We start from the raw sequence: 25,244 nt of genomic DNA on the forward strand, positions 1-25,244 counted from the left end.
CCGCAGGCGTGCTGAGGCTTTGGAGTTTTCAGCCGCCAGCCAAGCTGTTTTTCAGCGCGCTGTCGGCTGAAAACCTCCAATCAGCCTGAAGCAGCGTCAACGTCACGGCGCCGTGACGTTGACGTGAGTGCGTCGCGGGCGATTGGCCCAGCGACGTCACTGCCCCGCCTCCAACCACCTCCCCCCCGGCTCCCTTCGCGCCCGCTGGCTCGCCTGCATGTCCATGCAATAGCGCAGACTTCAGCAGGCGAGCCTCAGCCTCAGCGCGCCTCCGCTCTGATTAAGCCTCTATGGCCCCGGCCTTAGAGTTTGACTGTACAAGAAATAGAATGACACCTACAGGTCACTATCCTTCCGGCTACAGCTAACAAATATTGAAATCAATACAGCGCTTATGTACAAACTCCAAAAGCACCTTCTCTACTTTAGAAAGAAAACATAACAGTATTTCACATGAAATTGCTTCTTTAAAAATGTGCAGTACATGCCAAGAGGTTATTTTACAGCAAAACACAGAAAAGCAATTACTCTCAAAAACGTCCAGCACTTCATTTCCCCCATAAATTATATGCAATATTACTAGGACAGCAGGCCGCAACCATGCTTACAAACCCCACAATCAAACAAAGACAAGTACATGTCCAGAGTACCAAGTATAATAAAATCTAATTCCTCTAAAAAAAAAAAAAAAACTCTACAACATTAAAATGCTTGTTAAAATACGTTTTCGCAATTTTTGGAAAGTCCTGTAGTCGTGATTCACTAAACAGCATAAACCATTATATCGAGTTACTGTACATGCTGCCCCCTCCTCTTCATGCCAAGATCCCCCCAACCCCTCCACAAATAAGAGATTGCATGGCAATGCTCTTCCCATTGCAGGAGTACAACTGTGTGCATATTTACTAAGCCACATTATTCAGGGGATATGCCAATTTGCCCACTGAAGTTTGCTGTAGAAAATGTAATAAGCTAATTAATTCTGACTGATAACTACAAAACATGTAATAAGTAACAGGTCTGATACAGCTTTGTATTGTACAGTACAGGCATACCCCGCATTAACGTACGCAATGGGACCGGAGCATGTATGTAAAGCGAAAATGTACTTAAAGTGAAGCACTGCCTTTTCCTACTTATCGATGCATGTACTGTACTGCAATCGTCCTATACGTGCATAACTGATGTAAATAACGCATTTGTAACAGGCTCTATAGTCCCCCGCTTGCGCACAGCTTCGGTACAGGTAGGGAGCCGGTATTGCTGTTCAGGACGTGCTGACAGGCGCATGCGTGAGCTGGCGTTTGCCTATTGGGCGATATGTACTTACTCGCGAGTGTACTTAAAGTGAGTGTCCTTAAACCGGGGTATGCCTGTACTTACAATAAATGGCAATAGAACAAATTTGAATGTTTCTATGTACAGTGGGGGAGGAGGATAAAAAGTTATTTCTGTTTTATTTATACACGTGTACATAAGAAACAGAATTAAAGTCACTATTTGTATTAAACTACTGTCTTTTGATCATCCGCTCAGCCAAAATTGCTATGTCAAGGAGAAATATGAACTCTCATATATCCGGTGCAGAGGATATATAATACATAACCCAACAACATTTAGTGTGGGAAAGAAATCCTACAAAAGAGCCCTCATATTGCACTCAGTGATAAATTATGCCAAATGTATTACTGACTGAATAGTCCTAACAATATGAAGACTACTTTAAGGAGGCATTCCGAAGTGTATAAAGAATATATAAATACCAGGTTACACAGTATATATATGGTATTTATTGTCTCCCACTTGAACAAATAATCAAATACTTTATTAGTAAGCGACGTAAGTGAAAACTATTTACAGTGCTTTAAAATCCCCATGATGGCTGCTATAGTATATCATGATAGCACATAGATGCAGGTCTATCAATTAGATAGTACATTAGTGCAATGGTATACCAAGCAAGGTGTGCTAGTTCTGGGGTGCACAATCTTTCCATGATGCACCCCCCCCCCCTCCCTTACCTTCTCTTCGGAGTCCAATGACGCAGCGGGGTCACGTGACGTCACATTGTCCTGCCAACGTGACATCACATGACCCCGCGGTGTAATTTGACGCCATGGTGACGGGCGCTGAAGAGAAGGTTAGTGAAGTTGCAGAGGCCTCACGCGATCCCCGGCATTAATTTAAATGCCTCAGGGGAAGAGCATGGGGCCTCTGCAACCGCCGCGCCCCCCTCTGACCAATCTTGCATCCCCCCAGTTTGTGCACCGCTGTGCTAGATAGTAAACCTTTTACTCCAATCAGTAGGTTAATATACTACACATAGGACAAATACTCCAAGTCTATGAAGAAATACTAGGCATGATATGGTTGAGCATGACACTGTCAGGCTACGCTTATAGTGCCGGCGACGCGACGTCAGGCTACAGTTGCTGGAAAAAACAAATTGAGATGACTTCCAGCGATCGTGACCAAGCCGGCAATGCATTTGTTTTGAAGCGACGTCGCGTCGCTGTCACTAGAAGCGCAGCCTCATAATAGTGTGCTACAAACATTCATAAATGTATTAAGTGGTGTAAGCCCTAGTTTGAGGGTCAAAATCAACACTTAAAATACAATGCTGTACTACTATTGACACATGTGGAGAATATGTTGCGTCCGTGTGGCAAAGCGCATTAGGTATGAATACTCTCACAGTTTGAGCTGCACAGAGTAATATGAGCAACAGTGTTACCACCGTGTGGCAAAGCGTATTAGGTATTTCGCAAACAGCCTGAGCTGCAGTAAATCACAGCAGCAACTATGTTGCGTCCGTGTAACAAAGTGCATGAAAAGCTCTTTATCACACACTCTGATCTACAGAGAGTCACAAGCGGAATAGAGCCACTCAGTATCTGAAGGTTATTATAAGAATACCGCAAAACCACCTGATCACCGGAGTACCTCAGAAGTCACTGCCATCTGCTAAAAATGCCCCCTTCATAAAACCCCTACGTACGTTTCGTGTGGCTGCCCACACTTCGTCAGGGGTGGAGAATACATATTTACTACGCCACATTATTCAGAGGATATGCCAATTTGCCCACTGAAGAGCACAGTTGTAAGCAGGTGCAATTTAGCATTTATATAACTAAAGGGCTGTTATTTATATTTAAACAAAAGTATATACTATAGGCATGTAGTGTTCCTCATCATTTTGCTGTCGAAAATGTAATAAGTGAATTAATTCTGACAACTACAAAACACGTAATAAGTAACAGGTTTAATCCAGCTTTGTATTGTACTTACAATAAATGGCAATAGAAAACATTTGAATGTTTCTATGTACAGTGGTAGGATAAAAAAAGTTATTTTTGTTTTATTTATGCACATGTACATAACAGAATTAAAGTCACTATTTGTATTAGCCATGTATATATGATACATACATATTGAGTGTTTCTTGATACAGTATATTCAGCATGTATGAACACATACTAAGCATACAGTAGCCCTATTTCTGTTTAGCCACATACACACTAAATAGAGAACCTACAGGTAGCTGTTAAGGTCATATGAAAATATGAGATAATCTCATGTAAAATATATATATACAACCGACTCCAATAAAAATAAACCGAACAATATTTTTTTTACAAACCAGCCACATTACATTTAACCGAGCTTCACAATAGTTACTTGTTCTGCATTACCATAATAGAAAATTGTGCCAATAACAATGTTTTCCTTAATTGTAATTAATTTAGAATTTCAGCATGACAGCTTTTCTTGCTAAATGCTTTAATCAAATGTTCAGAAACAATGCAAGCAAAATAATGAATATTTAATAAATACCTTTGGCACTGGTATCTGTGAATTTAATTACCATTGTATTCCAGTGAGTACTGTTGTCTGCAAGCCTCCATCTAACAAAGAAAAGATGTCCCATTGAACAGATTGGTTAATGCTCTGGGGCAACAGATGTCTACTGGAACTGCAGGAGACCAGCAACTGGTGGCCTGCCCATCTCCTGAAAACTTTCAATAGACTAATGCATATGTTCACATAATGGGGCATGTGCTACGATTGCTGCCTCTTTTTAACTCTTTGTGCACCTGCTTTGCCTCCAAACTGATATTTGAAAGGCCTTTGAGAGTTTGTGGGCTTTTGAACAGTTCAATCTGGAGCACAAAACAAAAAAAGGATTTAACATGGATATTACAATATGTGTGTGTGTGTGTTTAAAATAAACATGATAAAGCGCTTAGTTAAAGGAAATATCCTAAAATCACAGGGTACAGTGTATTTATAACGTATGTTGTAAGGTTTTTCCAAAATGTTAAGTACAAAAAAGCAGGTTCTCAAAAATAAATGAAATGAATACAATAGCAAATAATAATATTCTTGAATAGCACGGACAGTGCATGCAGCAGTATAAAGAGTAGAATGATGCAAACACAATCAACACCTGCCTTAGAGAGCTTACAATCTAAATTAAAAACCTCTGACATACACTATGGAGCTGTCCATGCAGCTCCCTTAAAGGACATTTGTGAATTAGCCACAAGATATGTAGATATTTTTTAAAAAACATAACCTTCCAACATCTGTAAAAGAAGTGCCCTTTATTATTTATGTACATACAAATATAAAAACTATTACCCCCGTTTGGTAATTTGGTTTGCACAGTATGTACGTAGATGGCAAAGGGCACTTCTTGTACTGTACACATGTTACAATCCTGGGGTGAGCCATGTCAAAATTCTTATGAAATCTTATTCATTTGACATACTTTTATGATTGACCGAAGTGGGGTTATTCCTTCACACACTGGTTAGAAGTGATACAACCGTCCCCAGATAATTATTTCACACACATTGCCCTAAAATGGTCACAAAAGACAAAACACATTTCTATCAACTGGGAAGCAACTGCACAGCACAGGACATCTGTGCACCTGCTCTGTACTCGATTTAGAGTCAAATGTATTTCTTCAGCTTCATCAGAATCCACAATACAACGTCTAAAAATAAGTAAAGCAGCCAAGCGAATTAAATACCAGTGTGCATTATACACATACACCTCAAATCTATAAACGGATTTTTTTTTATTTTTTAACCAAAATATTTCAACTGCGAATGTCGTATTCATCCTGCTATAGCCACTTATTCTCCTGTAAACCGTGGTGCCAAGACAAGAAAATATATTTTTCAAAATCCAACAATTTGAACAAATCTATGAACTTACTTTAGGTGGGAAGCACACAGACATTGGTTTCTTGTAGCAGTTTTAACAGCAACTCCTTAACGCAATTTTAGCTGCAGGCTTCCAGGCAGGCAGGCAGAACAATGAATAGCTGAACAGATGGAATAGCAGTGTCTTTGCTTAACCTATTACTGAGCAGAAAAAGCAGCCAATCGCAGAATAGCAGGCTGACAATAACTTGGCTAGGCAGATGCAAGGCAACCTCCCCACCCTGTGTCAGGTTTGTAGGTTTCTAAGATAAGCAAGTTGATTTCATTCCCAGGGTCTGCCCCGGGGCAGCATGTGCATTAACGAGGGGTGTGCTGCAACAATGGGCCATACAAAGGAGGCAAGCAGGCAGCTGCTCTATGAGAGCCAAAGTCATTAGGGAGCAAGCTGCCAAACAAGAAACACCTGGCTCAGTGCAGACTTCGCTTTCACTCATTGTTTCTGATTTCATAAAACAAAGAAGGGAATTATTTTGCGGCAAAAGCTTAATTTTTTTTTTTATATAGGGTTTTCAAAATATTACAGGGATGACGGAGATGGGACAAGTGCTGCGTAAAATTCTTAAGTACGCCATGAAAAAAAAACAATAGAGAGCAATATTGCTGAAAAGGCAATAGAAAAGTCGCTCTATGAAAAAAGGTTAGAAGAAACATCACAAATGTTGATTGCACCTCAAAATAGAGGATCATTTCACACAAGTAATAGCTATTTTCAGAACATAGTTTTTACAACAATAACCAGAACAACAAACAATTAACGTACGAAGAAGACGTTCATACATAACTCAATTTCGTGAAACAAGCATGAAAACTCGGACTAATCAAATAACTAAGACAGACGTTAGGGCAGGGGTGAGCAAACTTTTTATGCCGAGCCCCCCTTTTCATCCATGAAATTTCTCGGGCCCCCCCTGCCTGATGTAATCAAAATCACATGACGTCAGTGCACGTGAGCTGGTTCAGCCATTGAGGCGAACCAGCTTTGTAACGCCCCCGCCACGCGTCTACAAAAAAAGTATTTATAGCACAAATTACATAACTTAAAAATAAATATTATAATATTTGTCTAATAGCGTTCCCATTTCTGCTGTATTATTAATCTCTCTCTTCCCGCCACATTAGAACACCTCAGGACCTCTCTAACCTCTTCAAGTCTCTCCCTGTATTTCTCACTCCCCCTCCAGTCCCTCTCTATTCCTCCCCTCAGTGTCTCCCCCTCCCCCCCCACTCTATTTCCCTCCCCCCAGTGTGTGTCTCTTTCTCCCTCCCCCCATTGTCTCTCACTCTCTCCCCTCTTCCAGTCTCACACTCCTCTTCCAGTCTCTCCAACTCCCTGTATTTCTCACTCCCCCTCCAGTCCCTCTCTATCCCTCCCCTCAGTGTCTCCCCCCACTCTCTTTCCCTCCCCCTGTGTGTCTCTCTCTCTTTCTCCCTCCCCCTAGTGTCTCCCTCCCTCCATTGTCTCTCACTCTCCTTCCAGCCATTGCCTCTCCCTCCCCCCAGTGTCTCTCTTGCACTCTCCAACCAGCTATTGTTTCTCCCTCCACCCGGTGTCTCTCTCACACTCTCCCTCCAGCCATTGTGTGTCTCTCTCCCTCCTGCCAGTGTCTCCCTCCCTCCCACCAATGTCTCTCTCATCCCCATCCCCATGTAGCTCTTTCACCCCCCCCTCCCCATGTCACACTCACTCTCACCCCCCTCCCCATCTCACACTCCTCATGTCACTCACACCCTCCTCATGCCTCAGTCTCACACTCACTCCCCCATGTCCCAGTCTCACACTCACTCCCCCATGTCCCAGTCTCACTCTCCCACCCCCCATGTCCCACTCTCACCCCCCCATGTCCCAGTCTCACTCCCCCCATGTCCCAGTCTCTCCCCCCCCCCATGTCCCAGTCTCACTCCCCCCATGTCCCAGTCTCTCTCCCCCCCATGTCCCAGTCTCACTCCCCCCACATGTCCCAGTCTCCCCCCCCCATGTCCCAGTCTCACTCCCGCCCCATGTCCCAGTCTCACTCCCGCCCCATGTCCTAGTCTCACTCCCCCCCATGTCCCAGTCTCACTCCCCCATGTCCCAGTCTCACCCCCCCATGTCCCAGTCTCACTCCCCCCCATGTCCCAGTCTCACTCCCCCCCATGTCCCAGTCTCACTCCCCCCCATGTCCCAGTCTCACTCCCCCCCATGTCCCAGTCTCACTCCCCCCCATGTCCCAGTCTCACTCCCCCCCATGTCCCAGTCTCACTCCCCCCCATGTCCCAGTCTCACTCCCCCCCATGTCCCAGTCTCACTCCCCCCCATGTCCCAGTCTCACTCCCCCATGTCCCAGTCTCACTCCCACCCCATGTCCTAGTCTCACTCCCCCCCATGTCCCAGTCTCACTCCCCCCCATGTCCCAGTCTCACTCCCCCAGGTCCCAGTCTCACTCCCACCCCATGTCCTAGTCTCACTCCCCCCCATGTCCCAGTCTCACTCCCCCCCATGTCCCAGTCTCACTCCCCCATGTCCCAGTCTCACCCCCCCATGTCCCAGTCTCACTCCCCCCCATGTCCCAGTCTCACTCCCCCCCATGTCCCAGTCTCACTCCCCCCCATGTCCCAGTCTCACTCCCCCATGTCCCAGTCTCACTCCCCCATGTCCCAGTCTCACTCCCCCATGTGCCAGTCTCACCCCCCATGTCCCAGTCTCACTCCCCCCATGTCCCAGTCTCACTCCCCCCCATGTCCCAGTCTCACTCCCCCCCATGTCCCAGTCTCACTCCCCCCCATGTCCCAGTCTCACTCCCCCCCATGTCCCAGTCTCACTCCCCCCCATGTCCCAGTCTCACTCACCCCCATGTCCCAGTCTCACTCCCCCCCATGTCCCAGTCTCACTCCCCCATGTCCCAGTCTCACTCCCCCATGTCCCAGTCTCACTCCCCCATGTGCCAGTCTCACCCCCCATGTCCCAGTCTCACTCCCCCCATGTCCCAGTCTCATTCCCCCCCATGTCCCAGTCTCACTCCCCCATGTCCCAGTCTCACTCCCCCATGTGCCAGTCTCACTCCCCCATGTTCCAGTCTCACTCCCCCCCATGTGCCAGTCTCACCCCCCATGTCCCAGTCTCACTCCCCCATGTCCCAGTCTCACTCCCCCCCATGTCCCAGTCTCACTCCCCCATGTCCCAGTCTCACTCCCCCATGTGCCAGTCTCACTCCCCCATGTCCCAGTCTCACTCCCCCATGTGCCAGTCTCACTCCCCCATGTGCCAGTCTCACTCCCCCATGTGCCAGTCTCACTCCCCCATGTGCCAGTCTCACTCACCCCCTCTCCCCATGTCACACTCCCCCATGTGCCAGTCTCACTCACCCCCTCTCCCCATGTCACACGCTGATGCAGGAAGCAACGAGATGCTGCTGTGTACTGTAGCACAGCGCAGCACAGCGCCACCTAATGGCCAAAAGAAAAATTGCAGCTGCAGACGGCTTTTTTCCCTCTGCTCCTGGCAAAATCGCCGCTGCTTCCTGCGCCCCCCCTAAACAATCTTGCGCGCCCCCCAGTTTGCGCACCGCTGCGTTAGGGGATATTTACTACATTCAGATATTTCGCAACAAAGTATTACATAAAAGGGTTGAAAAAAGTAAATACTGTAGCAACAGAAACGCTAAACACACCGATTTATATTTTTCTTTCAGTGATTGCTACAGTAGTTACAACTTCTCAATTCAATAAGCTTTAGTTAAAGAGCACTTTGGGTATAATTAATCAAAATTAGATTGTAAGCTTTTTACGACTGGACTCGTGCAATGTTAGTGCTATAAAGGAAAAACATTTTATTATTATTATAGAGCCAAATGGAGGTACTGATACATTTATATTAGAGATACAGTACATTCCCTAAAAAAAAATATTATATTGTATATTCAAATATTTTAATAAATAGTAAACTAACTACTTCTAATGAGAGAAGAAAAGGTCAGCATCCATTAAATCACTACACAAAAAGAAGTAATATCTGAAGTAGTGATGGGCAAGTTCAAATTTCACTAATCCGATCCCCCCGCGGTTCAGAAAAATCTGAGCAGCAGCTCGGAACTGTGTGTCTTGGCCTGAACTGAATACGAGGCAAAACCAAGCTTTCCATTCATGCTTGGGTTTAGTGTGAACCACTCAACAACAAGCGTTCTTGTGGCATGACCTCCCTTTAAAGTCATCCCTGCCTTAGCATCGATGCTGATGCATCGGCATCAGCAAAAGAATGAAGGGTGAGAGTGAGGAGGCAAAAGTGGCAGAGAGAGGGAAAGGAACAGAGCAGAGGGGCAGAGAAAGGCAGACCAGAGAGGCAGAGAAAGAGAGACAGAGCAGAGGGGCAGAGAGAGACATCAGTGAAGCAGAGAAAGAAAAACAGAGCAGAGAGACAGAGGGAGACAGAGCAGAGGGGCTTAGAAATAGAAGGGCAGAGAAACAGATAGACAGAGAGAGCAGATTGGCAGAAAGAGACACATACACACAGTCAGGGCCGCCAACAGGGGGGACAAAGGGCACTGACGTCCCAGGCACCGTGGGTCTGAGCGTTAATTAAATAAATGTAAAAAAAAAGTTTAAAAAAATGGCGGCAATTCCTCCAACGTGGGACGGAGGGGGAAGTAACAGCTCCTCTGCGGCCCGCCCCCGCTCCCATCGTGGGACGGAGGGGGAAGTAACAGCTCCTCTGTGGCCCGCCCCCAACGTGGGACGGAGGGGGAAGTACCAGCCAGCTCCTCCTGCGGCCCGCTCCCAACATGGGATGGAGGGGGAAGTACCAGCCAGCTCCTCCTGCGGCCCGGTCCCCCCCCCCCGCTCCCAACGTGGGACAGAGGGGGAAGTACCAGCTCCTCCTGTGGCCCGCTCCTCCCCTCAGCCAGCTTCCCGCGCGCCCCCGAGCCCAACTCCCGCGCTTCCTCCCCCAAGGCCACCTCCCGTCCCGGGCAGCTGCCACGGGGATATCGGGGGCAGGAGGGGGAAGCGTCCGGCGGCAAGCTGCACCCACGCAGTCAAGGTAAGTCACCCCACCCAGTCACTGTCACCCACTGTCACCCACCCACCCAGTCACTGTCACCCACCCAGTCACTGTCACCCACCGTCACCCACCCACAGTCATTCATCCACCCACCGTCATTCACGCACCATCATTCATCCACCCACCCACTGTCATTCGCCCGCCCACTCACCCAGGCAGGCAGTAACATGTCTTTTGTTGAAAATATAAAAATAAACAGGTTGCATTGTAATGTTTTTCTGTATCACAATAAGAAAACAGTTAAGTAAAAGTTGCGCGCTAAAAAATATTTTTTCGTGGTAGGTGCGCTATGGGTTCGGGGGAGGGGGGTGCGCTATGGTTTCGGGGGGGGGGGGGCTGCTCCTTTTATTTGTCCCGGGCCCCATGATTTCTGTTGGCGGACCTGCACACAGTAGAGGGGAAGGGAAAGATACACAACGGGGAAGATAGAGACAAAGGCAAATAGACAGGTAATCTTTATAATTCACTCACATCAAATTTCTCCTTTTATGTAGATACCTCTCTGCAAGATCTAGTTATCAAATTCACCTCATATCTGAAAACCACAGCAACACTAAAGTTATTGAAATCGGTCACCTGGTGTGAAGGATAAAGGCTTGTCACTTTAGACACACAGTCTTTATATATTTCATTAAACATGAATGGGTTGAAGGCAGTGAAGTATTTTTTGGACCATGATGGGTGTTAACCCTGTATCCAAAGAGACTTTATTCTGAAATGCATTGACTTTATACTTGAACATCATTCTTTTATATTTGATCAATCATTTTATTTACAAACTTGGGACACTGGTTTTGCCAATTTATTTATGGGTTAATTTGAAGAGAGATTTATATGGGATATTGATGCATCTCCCACAAAGAATAATCTGTGGCAGAGATACATCGATGATATTTTACTCATTTCACAGGGTGATGAATCTACGTTATCTGAGTTTAACTCTTTGAATTCTTAAACAAATAATTTGACATTTACCTGTACAAGCAGTGTTGATTTAATCAATTTCCTTGATTTAAACATCTATATCAAGGATGACACTGTACATACCTGCACTTATTTAAAAGAAGTGAATGTCGCCGCTTGCAACTGAAATTAGGAAAAACTCAAACATACAGGGTATTAAAATCCGCCTGGAAAATGTCAAATTATCTTTGTTTGCTGATGATATTATTTTGAAACTCTAATCCCCTGACTTCCCAATTTAGAAGAAGAGCTTTCTGGGTTTGGCTCTGTTTCGGGCTATAAATTAATTCTGCCAAGTCAGAGGCACTAAATTTAACCTCATCAGACATTGAGGTAAAACGAATTCAATTAAACTTCAATTACCATTGGAATACAGCAAAATTGAAATATTTAGGGATCTTTCTTACAAAAAATTACCAAATCTCTTTACAAATAAAACCACCCAGAGCTTTTCACAAGAATCAAACGAGATCTTTTAATATGGATTGGACACCAAATCACTTGGATGGGCCGTATTATATCAGTTAAGATGAATGTTATATTGTTTTCAGACACTTCCGGTCTCTATCCCGATAAAATACGTAAGGGATTTACAGAATAATATTATGCAGTTCATTTGGGGTAACAAAAGACCAAGAGTTGCGAGATCAGTTATGCTCGCACCCAGAGAAAGAGGAGGTCTGGCGGTCCCTGATATTAAGAAATATTATTTAGCTTCCCATTTGAAACAGATAATTTTTTGGCATTCCCAGAAAAATCAATATAGGTGGGTAGATTTAGAAAATATATTTAATAGCTCCGCCGAACTCCTGGCCCATTTGTATTTATTTATTTATAAAATATTTTACCAGAAAGTTCTACATTGAGAGTTACCTCTCGTTTTCAAGTATGTCCTGGGCACAGAGTTAAGACAAATAATACATGTTTACAAATACAGTTACATAATGAGCAGGGTATACATTATATACAAGACATTGCATGCACAGTTAAAGTAAATATATATTATGGGAGTATGAAACAGTTACAGACCACATTAAAATGTGAGACAGCCTTAGATTTAAAAGAACTTAGACTGGTGGTGGATGTAAGAGTCTCTGGTAGGTTGTTCCAGTTTTGGGGTGCACGGTAAGAGAAGGAGGAGCGGCCGGATACTTTGTTGAGCCTTGGGACCATGAACAGTCTTTTGGAGTCTGATCTCAGATGATAGGTGCTGCATGTGGTAGGGGTGAGGAGCTTGTTCAGGTAGCTGGGTAGCTTGCCCATAATGAATTTGAAGGCAAGACAGGAAAGGTGAACTTTGCGCCTAGACTCGAGTGATGACCAATCTAGTTCTTTGAGCATTTCGCAGTGATGTGTGTTATAGTTGCATTGGAGAACAAAACGACAAATTGAGTTGTAGAGGGTGTTAAGTTTGCTAAGGTGGGTTTGAGGTGCCGAGCCATATACTATGTCTCCATAGTCAATAATTGGCATTACGTGCGATACGTTTTCTGACCAGGAGACTTAGGGAGGATTTGTTCCTGTAGAGTACCCCTAGTTTGGCATAGGTCTTGGTTGTCAGGGTATTAATGTGCATCCCGAATGTTAAGTGGGAGTCAAACCATATGCCCAGGTATTTAAAACTAGTAACAGGAGTTAGGGTGGTGTTAGTGTTGGTTGTAATCTGGAGCTCAGTCGCTGAAAGCTTTAAAAATTTAGTCTTGGTCCCAAACACCACTGTTACAGTCTTGTCAGTGTTTAAAAACAGTTTGTTTTGGGAAATCCAGTTTTCGAGTCTGAAAAAGTCAGACTGAAGCATGTGTTGAAGGTCAGAGAGGCTATGACTGTGTGCATATAGGATTGTGTCATCTGCATACATGTGTATTGAGGCTTCCTGACAAGCGGTGGGAAGATCATTGATAAACACTGAGAAGAGTAGGGGCCCCAGAACAGAGCCTTGCGGGACGCCACCGGTGATAGCCAGGGGGTTAGAGTTAGAGCCAGAGATGGACACATGTTGGGATCTACCTGATAGGTAGGACTGAAACCAGTTTAAAGCATGCTTCCCTATTCCAGAGCTCTGGAGTTTGTTAAGCAGGATAACATGATCAACAGCCTTTGCAAAATCTAGGAATACTGCACCAGTAAGTTGTCCCCGTTCCATTCCACACTGGATTTCATTGCAAACTTTTAGCAGGGTAGTTACTGTAGAGTGTTTGGGGCGAAAGCCAGATTGGAATTGGCTTGGGAAATTTGTCTTGTTATAGTAAACGCTTAATTGGGAGTGGACACATTTTTCCATGACTTTGGATAGGATTGGGAGAAGGGAGATTGGCCTGTAGTTTGAGACAGTGTTTTTGTCCCCACTTTTGAAGATTGGGACAACTCTGGCAGCTTTCTAGGTCTTAGGGATATGGCCAGCAGACAGAATAGAGTTGACTATGGAAGCCATTGGTTGGCAATTGCTGGGGCACCAAGTCTTAGGGCTGGGACCCGCTGCACCCGGCGGCGCGGGCGGCTGCACGAGCGTTCCCCACCAGCAGGGGAATCCTCCCGAGCCGGGCCCAGTCCCCCCTGGCTGCACAGCTCACTACACGCTGTGACGCGTCAGCCGCCAGGGGATTCAAGAGAATTGTAATCCCAAGCGGCGACGCGTCACGTGGTGTGGCTGTGAGCCACTGAGGAGGGGAGGCTTCGGGGAGTGGGGAGGAGAGTGTGGGGGGAAAGCTGCGTGAGTGCCTGTCTGTGTGTGTGTATCTGAGTGCCTGTCTGTGTGTGTGTGCCTGAGTGCCTGTCTGTGTGTGTGTGTATGTGTGTGCCTGAGTGCGTGAGTGCCTGTCTGTATGTGTGTATGTGTGTGCCTGAGTGCCTGTCTGTGTGTGTGCCTGAGTGCGTGTTTGTGTGTGTATATGTGTGTGCCTGAGTGCCTGTCTGTGTGTGTGTGTGCCTGAGTGCGTGAGTGCCTGAGTGCTGAGGATTTGAGGGGCTTAGCTGTTGAGGGGCTGAAGAGTTGAGGGGCTGAACGGCTGACGGGCGGTCCTGCCCCCTCACGTCATGGCTGCGCCCACCCACGTAATGGCCGCGCCCCCCCACCCATTTTGGCCACACCCCACCCCCGCTCACAAAAATGGTCCCTTTGGTCCGGAAAAAGCCCCAGTGCCTCTCCACGCGCCGCCTCTCTGCAGTGTGGGCGCGTGGTCTGAGGCAGCGGGGCCTTAGCCTTAGGAACCTAGAATGTAGTAAGTCAGGTCCACATTGGCTGCTTAGTTTTCATTTGAGAAGCGCTTGTGTAATCTCCTCTTCGGATACTGGGCCAAATTGAAAATTGTGGGCTATGTTGGGAGGGGGTGGGGCTATAGGGGTACTCCCAGGATGAGATTCAGGTTTGTGGTTTGGGTTGCGTTTTGTTAATAAGTTAGTAGCACACCCCACAAAGTAATCATTGAATGCATTTGCAATGTCAGTGGGGTTTGTCAGAGTAATATCGCCCTTAGTGATATTATTTGGCTGTTGATGGTTAGAAGGCTGGAATATGTTGTTGATAACCTTCCAGAAGTTAGCTGGGTTTGATGTGTTCTGGAGGAGATTGTCAGAGTAATATTGTGCTTCTGCATGCCTTGTTTGCCTTGTGCACATGTTCCGCAGGCATCTGTAGTGATTGAGATCCTTGGTAGTGCCAGTTATTTTGTGGCTTTTCCACAAGGCATCCCTGAACTGGTAGAGTGCTATAAGGTCAGGTGTAACCCATCGAAGGTGGGCACCCTGTACCCTTATTCTGCGTAGTGGAACATGGGTATCACAGAGTTTTAAGAACTCGTATTGGAAATAGTCGAGCGCAGAATCAGGGTCAGGAATTAAATCGATTCTGTGCCAAGGGCAGTTGGTAAGGTCAGCCAGAAACTGTTGTGGGTTAAAGTTTCTAAATGTTCTAGTGAGGAGAACTTTAGGGCTTGATTGGGGCGGTTTAATTTTCCATACACAGTGTACTATTGCATGGTCACTGAAAATGTCAGGAAGGATGCCAGAGGATTGGATTCTGCTGGGATTTGAGGAGAGAATCCAGTCAAGCAAGGAATGGTTGTGCGATTTCAGGTTTGTTCGTGTGGGTTGGGAAATGAGTTGCGATAAGTTAAGCGACTTGATTTGTGTGTGGATTTTGTGGTTTTTAGGGTCAAGCCAATTGAAGTTGAAATCCCCAAGAACTAGCAGCAGTTCACTCTTCTCATTCAGAGAGGAAATTGAGCCAAGAAACTGGGTGATATCAGTCAGGGATTGTAGAGGGGCGGTAGATGCCAGCAATCAGGATGGGCTTAGAAAAGGGGAGGCAGATTCTGCCAACTAGGATTTCAAAAGAGGTTGGTCTTGGGGGGCAATTTAACAGAGTAAATTGTAAGGTGTGCAATATAAAATAACACCCCTCCTCCTCTCTTTGACCTATCTCTCCTAAAAAAATGGAGTATCCCTGAATGGCAATATGTGCATCAGGGGTTTTAGGGGTTAGCCATGTTTCTGTAAGAACGATGGCTTTTGGATATTTGTGGAATAATAAGTCAATAAAATGTTCTAAACCAGACCTTTTTGATTCGGCGATAATAAAATCCTCTCTTAAGATTTGGCATAGGGTTAAACCTCAATATCAGTTATCAGTTCCCTCGAGATGTACAACCATTTTTTACAACCCTGACTTTGGTCCGTGTTTGTTTACTGTAACTTTTGATGTTTGGGGGGTAAGAAAATTAGGGATGTGGGGGATATGCTATTTAAAGGTAAACTGTTAAACTTCAGCGACTTTTGTCAGAAATACTCTTTCACGGGCTCTGATGTGTTTTGATTTTTACAAGTTTGCCATTATCTTAGGTAATGGTCTCTTGTGGGTCTTTACCAAATTGCTCTATAGTCGAAGAGTTATGTAGAAACAGAAATTATCAAAGGCGTCTCATCTCAACTTTGTACCAAAGTCTTACTTCTCTGGAAATCAACGTTTCCTGCACCCACTGTTATATGGATCAATTGGCCCATGATTTCAAGGTTGAGATCTCGTGGGAAGATTGTGAAGACATTTGGGACAACTTAACGAATACATCTATATGCACAATATCTAAAGAGAATATTTATAAAGTTATTTTTAGATGGTATTTGATTCTTCAGAGGTTGAGGCAGATTTACCCAGGGGCCACAAATCTTTGTTGGAGAGGCTGTGGTGGTGTTGGGGATATGGCCCATATCTGGAAGTTCTGCCCAAAATCCAGAGATTTGGGGGAATGGTGCAGAATTTGATACAGGAAATAATTGAAATAAGAATCGCTCTAGACCCGCTTAAAATCGTTCTGGGGCAACCCCTAGATAATTAAACCAAAAAACATGTAAATTGTTATTACATATTCTGACCACTGCGATGTGTGCAATCACAGGGGCCTGGAAAAAGACCCAACCCCCACCCTCTAGGAGAGAGATTATTTTGAGAGTAAATGAGGTCCAATCTATGGAGAGATTACCAGGCTACGTAAAACCTAACACAAGAAAATGTCACAAGGTATGGAGGCCCTGGTACTCTAGGCGGAATCCGTGAATTTTTGAATCAGTGAGGATAGAGAGTTGTATCCTCTCTCAGAGGGTTGATTATTGTGTGAAGTGAGCAGTGATGTGGTTACTCATCGACACTATATTTTATGATAACTGTATTAAAAAGGTGGTACCTTTTCCTCCCCCTTCCTCTTTTCTATTTTCTGTATCCCTTTCTTTTTGTTTTTCTAAAACTCTAATAAAGAATAAGTTACAAAAAAATGAAGTGAATGTCAATTCAAGCTATCACAGCAAGACATTGAGCAATAATGTTCCATACGGACAGTTTCTTAGATTTGTTAGAAATTGTTCAAAGAACTCTAAACTTGAAGTACAGATGAAAGCCTTTTCTGAGAAATTTATAATGGAAGGATATGATCCCCTGCTGGTTCAATCAGCATATAAGAAAGCTCTAATACAAATTCAGGATAGTTTTTAAAACAAGAATAAGAATAACTACAATAAGAAATACAAGCCCCTTGTCCAGAATAAGGATACAAGTTCTACCAACATGCAGGTACTAACTCAACTATCCAGCAGATCTGGTGCTAATAATAAAATCTCACAACAAGAGGGTGTCACTAGAGGAAAAAACAAGAGAAACACTCATCTTCTGTTCAAGGTCCCATGACAGACTTTCAGATGAATTGACTTTTGTGATGAGATGGTCATTTAGGCCAAAACATTGGAAATGTTCTCAACACACATTGGTGCATTTTGAAAGGGATCCTACTGTATGGGGGATATCATAAGGACTGGCTTTCGAGGTATGGCTGAGTCATACTCACTATTGATACAGCGCCTCCATCTCTTCCAAACCCCCAGTGTTGTAGGGAGGAGTCTCTGAAAGAGAACCTCTGGGTGCAGCTTCGCCCTGAATGACTCCAGGCTCAGACGAGAAGAGTTCTTTATCAATGGCATACTTTGTTCCAAGAATAGCAGACTGCCCATTATGCAGCCGGTCTCTCAGCCGTTCACCATAGATTGTTCCAGAAGGAAGTCCCTGGACACCACTCCTAGTCAAGGCTCTAGAAGCTGTCCTTGCTCTTCTCTTACTCCCTGGTGGAGTAAGAGAAATAGTCTCCCACACCAAAACCTGCCAGAGCCCTGGCAGTTTGCTGGTACAGACTAACCTCTCTCAAGGGGGAGAGGCACTCACTAGATTCAGGAAATGCTATGCAATAAGTAGTTCGAATAGGCACCACCCCTGTGTCACTGTAATTGGGTACAGAGCCTGATGACACTATCTTCACTGCCTTACTGCACAGCATAGAGGTGTGTGGGGAAAAACCCATGATTACTCCTGGCAACCTGCCCTTACCAGGGATTATTGCACAGGAGGAGAAAGATCTATAGCCCCAAATTTACCCAGGGCTACAGGTACATAGTTCTAAAAACATTAAGAAGCAGTACAAGATCAAGAGCTTTATTGATAGTAGAACACAACACGTTATTTGAAAACAGATGGCTATAATACTAAATGAACCTACAATAAGCGCTCCGCCTATTAATAAACAAGTAGTGTACTAATTACCTCTACATAAAATAATTATAATACAATAGTGCACAAAAATTATATATATGTGACTTGTGAAAAAAAGATCACTAGCGATCAATAAAAAGTAGAAGTGATATAAATACCAAATGAACAATTAAGTGAATTATAGGATGGCAGCCTTAAGACAATTTAACAAGTTTATCCAATGACTTGTAATAGTAGAAACAGCAAGAGAACATAAAGTCCCTGGCGCAGGAAATCAGAGAATATACCAGTCCTTGATTGCAAAAGTCCTTGACCACAATACTGATGTCGGTCTTTTACGTGAAAACGCTGGTCTCACATTGGCTCCTCAGAATTGAATGATTCTGTAAACATAGAAAGGAAACAAACAATCCATTGCGCACTAACTTCTAAAGATTGAACTCGTTCACTCCACAACTAGCTACTTACAGCAAGTGAGTAGCAAAAGGCATTCAAAGGTATCTTTGTCTTTAAAATGCAGAGTTGCATCACTGGAACCATGGGTTCCTCGAATCCCTGACTTCTACGAACTCTCCAAATCACAGTACCAAAGGGATGCATAAAATGCATCACCTGTTGAAACACATAAAAAAAAATTGTTACACTATTATTATTATTTTTTTTTTTTTACATATTCATTAACTGTTTAAACACCCATTTCTTATGAGATTAGAAGCAATGGTATTCATTACACTGGGAAATGCTTACAATAATTTGTACACCCTCAAAATATATTTTTTAGATTAACAAACCTAATAGCCATCCAACGCCATACAGTATCTCCACTCCTCAAAAAGGCAAGCAAGGGATGAGTGACGCAGGATTTGGGTATCATGAGAGGAACCTGGAAAGCCGGCAACAACACTTTGAATGCGCATGTTGGCATCACATACCACCTCCACATTGATCGTGTGAACATTTTTGTGGTCGAGAAACCGAAATTCCATCTCTGTGGGTGGGGATAATGCAACGTACAGTATGTGCATTCTATTGGACCCGTCACTGTGGGGAAGCCAGCTATTATGTAAAAATCTCTTTTCAAGTCCTGCCACACTGTCCTCTCATGGGGGAAATGTATATATTGCCCCACAGGAATTAGTGGAAACACCTGGAAAATGTGGACTGTACCATTTAACCTGGTGCAAAAAAAGGGAAGTGGGGTGGTATAGCGCTACTAATAATGTGATACAAAGTGAATATTGTGAGCACACAAAAAATTCAATTATCCCAGTGAGTGATGGGTGGCTGCCAAACAGGTGATCTGACTACCCAGGTCAGATAAGGAACTGTGCAACAAGGAAATACTGTAACGGCGCCTGGTAGGTACAATCTAAGAGTTGTTACATTGATAACATGTGTGTGTAATGAATACAACCGTAGATGTTCCAAGGTGAAAATGTCCTGGCCACTCTGAAAATGGTAATGCTACGGATGATGGTCACAGCACATGAAAAGAGAGAAACAAAAAAACATAGCATAATACTATTTGGTATTCAATTTGTGGCAATTAAGCGTTAGTAAAATATGGATGCCTCAGAGGTATGGAAAATAAATAGAAATGTAAAGTGAAGTGATAAAAGATACATTTAATAAAATACTAAAAAACAATATAGCAAAATACAACAAATGATCAGGTGTTTGTCCGCTCCGTGAAAATTAGAATCCTACTTACAGGACGCAAATAGGACATGCGCATTCAAACATGAATATGGGATCGGGAGATGTCGTCTCTCGTCAAGGGCTACTTTAAAACGGCATCCTGGGCGGCAGACCGTGTCTCAGACCAGCTGATACAAGCAGGTACTCCCCTGGATTTGAGATCCAGATGAAAAAAATATCCAATCTTGAGGAGTGTATTAGAAAGGGAGTCCACCTTAGTGACCGCTCTATCTTGACACCAGCCGCCGGATCCACAGTGGATGTGGAGGGATAGTGAATGGAAAATATACACGATCAGGACTAGCAGGGCAAGCGTATTCCACACTACGAGGGTGTGAGCGGGGCCACTACCATCGTTTCCCCAGATCCCTCCATGCCTTGAGTCAAGATGGAGCGGTCGCTCAGGTGGACTCCCCTGCTAATACACTGCTCAAGATTGGAGGTGTTTTTCATCTGTCTCTCAAATATCTAGTATTATATGCTGAAACTACGCATTATCAGCTCATACCTTGTGAGTGGGCATTTGTCACCTTTACAAACAGTAGTAATTGTATTAAATGTATTGCACTATGTAGCGTGCACTTCTTCCCTGTTTTTTTTAGATTTGTCTGCATATTGGATGTTGGGCATTCATGAAGAAGCCTCCAGATTTATTGAACATTAAGTTTGGACACTGTATATATCACTGGTTTGACAGTAGGATTTATAGTTGCACCAATTGTTTATTAATCGTTCACAGTGCTCTAGCTTGTCTGTTGTAGTTTTAGTAATGTTCTCATTTTGTATTTCTTGCACTTTACAACATTACACAGACACAATTATTTTTGTAAATTTTCACAAATTAAGTTAGCGCTTATTGCACTTTTGTGTACATACGTATATAAATACACATATATTGCAATATATAGAAATAACAAAAAGCACATCAACAAATACATTTACCAAAAAAACTCACATAAATTCAAGTGGAGGGAAGGTGTTAAAATATTAACTAAAGCTGTCCCTATAAATGCTGCCAGTAAGTCCTCAACCCCACAGACGTTGATATGGAAGAAATTGCACAGAAAGAATGACCTAGGCACAAAAAATAAGAGAACAGAACATAAAGTAGTACGTCCTAGCACACAGTTATCTGCTTGTAAGGTAAGTATTGCACTCACATTTGGATAGCTTTAAAAACGCATTTCTCCCAAATATTGGATCTGGAGCTGCAGCATACAATGCAGGAACTTGCAGACACACTGGAACCGGTGTCTTTGGGCAGCGAAGTTCCGCACTCACCCCTGGCGTCACACCCCTGAAGGCCTCTCAACAAAGGGACATGGACGTGTAGATCCTCATAATTTATTAAAAAAGAGACAAGTAATGCACTTACATCACGTTTAAAAAGAGCCACTTTGAGACTAGGATGATGTTTCCTTAGACAGTGAACGCAGGGCTCCTCGCGTCCTCCTGACTCCACCCCCACGATGACGTTAGTAAATGCCCGGATGCTCAGCAATCTATTGGAGGCTTCTTCCTCTACTCCGTCCATCTCTATTCCGCAATGCTCCTTCACCCTACGCGTTTCACTTTATGGCTTCTTCAGGGATTAATGTCAGATAATCTGACCCTCTCTCAAATAGTCAACACCTTCACCTGATTGGTCAATGTCCAAAATGTCTAATAGTCTCCCCATCTTGACACAATGGTGCAATTAGCATTTACCTAAAAGGACTAACGTGCTACGATCATATAATTCAATTTAATGAGAGTACACCAATTCATTAAAAAGATATGCATACACTGAAAATCATTAAAGGAGATATTAATTGACAAAGAATAAGATAAACCTAATATAAACCTAAATAACTGTTAGGGTTAACACTATACGCACTAAAGCATTAATTGTCTATTCTTATCATTACATTTAACAAATACAACAGAGAGGGAGATTTAATATTTAAATCCACTGTTAGTCACCAAAACGTTTCATTTAATAAAATCTGTGCATATCAATTCATTTATATTAAAGGGACTGATCATATCTGATATTAATATGTTGCATAGGATTGTGTAGTGTTCACAATATTAATGATTCTCATAGAACCAAGTAACTTGGCTCCATTACTAAGCTTTTCAGGACATTTGGGATCGAGACCACACAATAAGGAGCTTATTTGAAAAGTACAGTATATTAGTAGAATAAATCCCAAATGTAGATTACATAACTGAATATTGGTAGGGATCTCCTCTGAACAAAATACCTCTAGTCTCAGATAATTCTTATCCCATACAGGAGACTATTGCATCTAACTAAAAGGAAATTAAATAACTATCCAACAGTATATAACCATCTGAGTTTAAGCTAATACTAACATATATCTGAATTTCAATAATAATTCCAATAAGGACACCTGCTCTCTATTGAATAGAAGAAATGCATCTAGAATGATAATGGAATTGAAATTCTGCTATCTAACCTGAGATGATGATAACATGATCTCACGGACCATTGTTTACACAATACTCATAAAACTCCTGATATCATACACCAGTCACTGAAACAATATATATCGCAGTATATTACTAGATTCCATACAGGCAAAAAGGAACAAACAACAGATATTGACATCATATATTTTAACAAAGAATTTAAACAAATCCATCTATGGGGCCTATGCTATAAACCCCGATAATTTTTTTTTAGCTGTGCCGTTTACACCGCCAGTTTTGACAGCGTTGCTATCACGGTATTCAGAAAACCTCGATTACCTGTGATAGCAAAATTCCCAAAACTGACGAGTAGCCGGCGGCGTGATGATCGCCTCTCTGAAAAGGGCTCACCCGACGATTTCTTTCAGCTGCAGAGAGAGCTGCACAGAGAGAGCCGCCTCTCCCTGTGCAAATCTCGCCAGCGACCAAAAGTTTTTAATATAAATGTTAATACTATTGTAGATGAGCAGGGGATCTCCGGATCAGAACCGCGTTGATTTCAGGTCTGGGGACCCCCTGCTTCTCGAGATACAGGCCTCGTTATGGGGTGGCGGTATCTACTATGCATTTAAATGTCTCTCGTCACGCAACCGTGGGATTTAAATCCATAGGAGATACCGGCACCCCATAGCGGGGCCTGTATCTCGGGAAGCAGGAGGTCCACGGACCTCAAATCAACAAGGTTCTGCTCCGGAGACCCCCTGATACAATACACTAGTATTAACATTAAAATAAAAATAATTCATTAACGTAGCGGCTATCCGCTATGGTAATGAAGCTGCTTTAATTACATTTTTACTGCGGGAGCAGGGGGTCTCCTGAGATGAACCTCATTGATTTCAGCCCCAGGAACCCCCTGCTTCCCGAGTTACAGGCCCTGGTATTTAAATCCCCCGTTCAAGTGACGCGGACGATTTAAAAATGGTGGCAGCACCGGAACCTTAAGCCCCATACCAGGGCCCGTAACTCGGGAAGTTTGTAAAATTTATAGAAAAAAGCACAAAAAAAGGAATTTCCATAGTGTACATTTCCAATTTAATAAAATGAGATGAAGCAGTCAAACTACTCTCAAACGATATTAAGGACATCACCTAAGTGTATTGCTCCCTGGTGTGTCAGTGTCCTCTCCAGGTTGAATTCCATACCATCAGGTTTAGTAGGGAAAATCCACAGGGAGAATCTGTACTGCAAATTCACCTGGGGCTGTCGCAGGTAGCTGGAGTAAGGAATCCAGATCCGTGGTGTGATGGTAGCAGAGTCCAGGGAAGATCAGGCAGGTGAGGAAGTCAGGCGATACAAGGTCAGGCAGGCAGCAAACAGAAGAATGGCCAATCAAGTCAAAGGTAAGAACAGGGATCAGGCAGGTGAGAGAGGACAAGCTGGATTTGGTACCAGGTTTTGAAAATCGTCAGCAGAAAGGCAGGGAGCTTCCAAGTAGCAGTAGAAAAGGATAACCTGCCTCTAGGCAAGCAAACGTGTTGTGAAGGTGCCTTCTTATATGCCATGAAAAGTCATTTGACGCCAGAGAGAAGATAAGGAAAGGCAGGGGGGAGGGGCGGGGCACGAGCAGGGGGGGGGGGGGAAGCAGGCAGGGCAGCGCACCAGGGAAAGATTGCGCACCCCTGGTATAGTACACTCTCCACAAGTGAGGAACTGAGCAATGGACCATGCGCAAAGAAAATATTTAGATATTTCAAGAAAGAATTTTGTTCTGCATATTATTTCTTGGTTCATAGTGACATATTTCATTGATGATTCAAAAGTGTGCACATGGAAATCAATGCCTCTCAGTACACAGTACAAAACACCATAGATGTAATCTGTGATAGGCATTGACCTAAAAATGTACTCTATAGTACAGATGGCAGCGTACGTTATTCAAACAAATCATGGCGCCGTTTTCGTGTGCGCTGCTGTACTCCACGCAGCATTAATGCCGTCAATCGCCCCAGGCACACGTGTTTATCGTGTTTGCTTTGTTTGAATTTCATGGATTGTGTGCAATTAAATGAATGAATTGTAATGTGTGCAGTACTGTGCTACTGTGTCAATTTCAGGTGTTTAAAAGCCAGAACACTAAAATGCCATTTTATGCACTCGCGTCTTAAGGCGGTACGGTTGGATGAAATCCCGCACCATGACATGGATATTCTGAGGTATAAACCGCGTGAAGTGTTTCAATAATGGCCGCTGCATCTGTATGTGCATTGACTGTCCACAATAAATATGTACAAAATGAGAGTTCCATGTATTTAAATCGAAGTGTAACATGCCTGCTTGGAAGCTGTTGCAGTCACCTGACAGGGTGAGGGCCTTGCTGCAGCTAAATCTGCCCAGTTACTGGGACAGAGGATTGGCACTACTGCATAAAAATGGACCTCCACCTAATTATGAGTCAGACCCCATAGGGGTTTGTGAACAGACCTTGGGAGGGATCCCTTTCCTCAGGGATCTAATCTGGTGCCAGCAAGCTTATTGGAAAGGGATAGCATTCCCCTTCGTGGATTTCCCAGACAGGGGTAAGTTTCCTTAGAGTAAAAGGTCCTTGAATTATGTAACCAAGAGAAGCTCTCGTGTGGAAGGTTGAGAAGGTGACACCTGCTCACATGCAGCTTCCACGTCCAACGAAAGGCTTGAGGTTGTAATTCTATATTGCCTTCACTGAACTCCTGTCTGGAGGAGGATGGAGATGTAAGATGTGGTGCACCCAATAAAGAAGTCTATTTGAAAAGTTCCTGGCGCCCCGTTCTACCATTATTTCACTCCTCACAGCCTTGGCCTGAACCCACCAACGGAGAGAGACCCTGGGAAGAGAAAG

The 25,244-nt window shown here is 43.9% G+C and overlaps 1 protein-coding gene across 4 annotated transcripts in view; it reads right to left on the reverse strand.

Annotated features, from left to right (window-relative positions):
- ZC3H12C (zinc finger CCCH-type containing 12C) overlaps positions 1-25,244 on the reverse strand; it is a 113,052-nt gene that overhangs the window by 36,658 nt on the left and 51,150 nt on the right. The window contains exons 1-2 of one of the 4 annotated variants that reach the window (XM_075592326.1): positions 5,227-5,555; positions 3,835-3,905 (exon numbers count right to left, since the gene is read on the reverse strand). The exons of 1 other annotated variant lie outside the window; for it this stretch is intronic. Coding sequence is in view for 1 of the 3 variants with exons in the window: in XM_075592325.1 (XP_075448440.1) it covers positions 5,227-5,250 (24 nt within the window). In the remaining 2 variants the exon portion in view is untranslated. 2 more of the 4 variants (XM_075592325.1, XM_075592328.1) reach the window with 2 other exon arrangements.

Source organism: Ascaphus truei, chromosome 3 (genome assembly GCF_040206685.1).
Source record: "Ascaphus truei isolate aAscTru1 chromosome 3, aAscTru1.hap1, whole genome shotgun sequence".
NCBI lineage: Eukaryota > Metazoa > Chordata > Amphibia > Anura > Ascaphidae > Ascaphus > Ascaphus truei.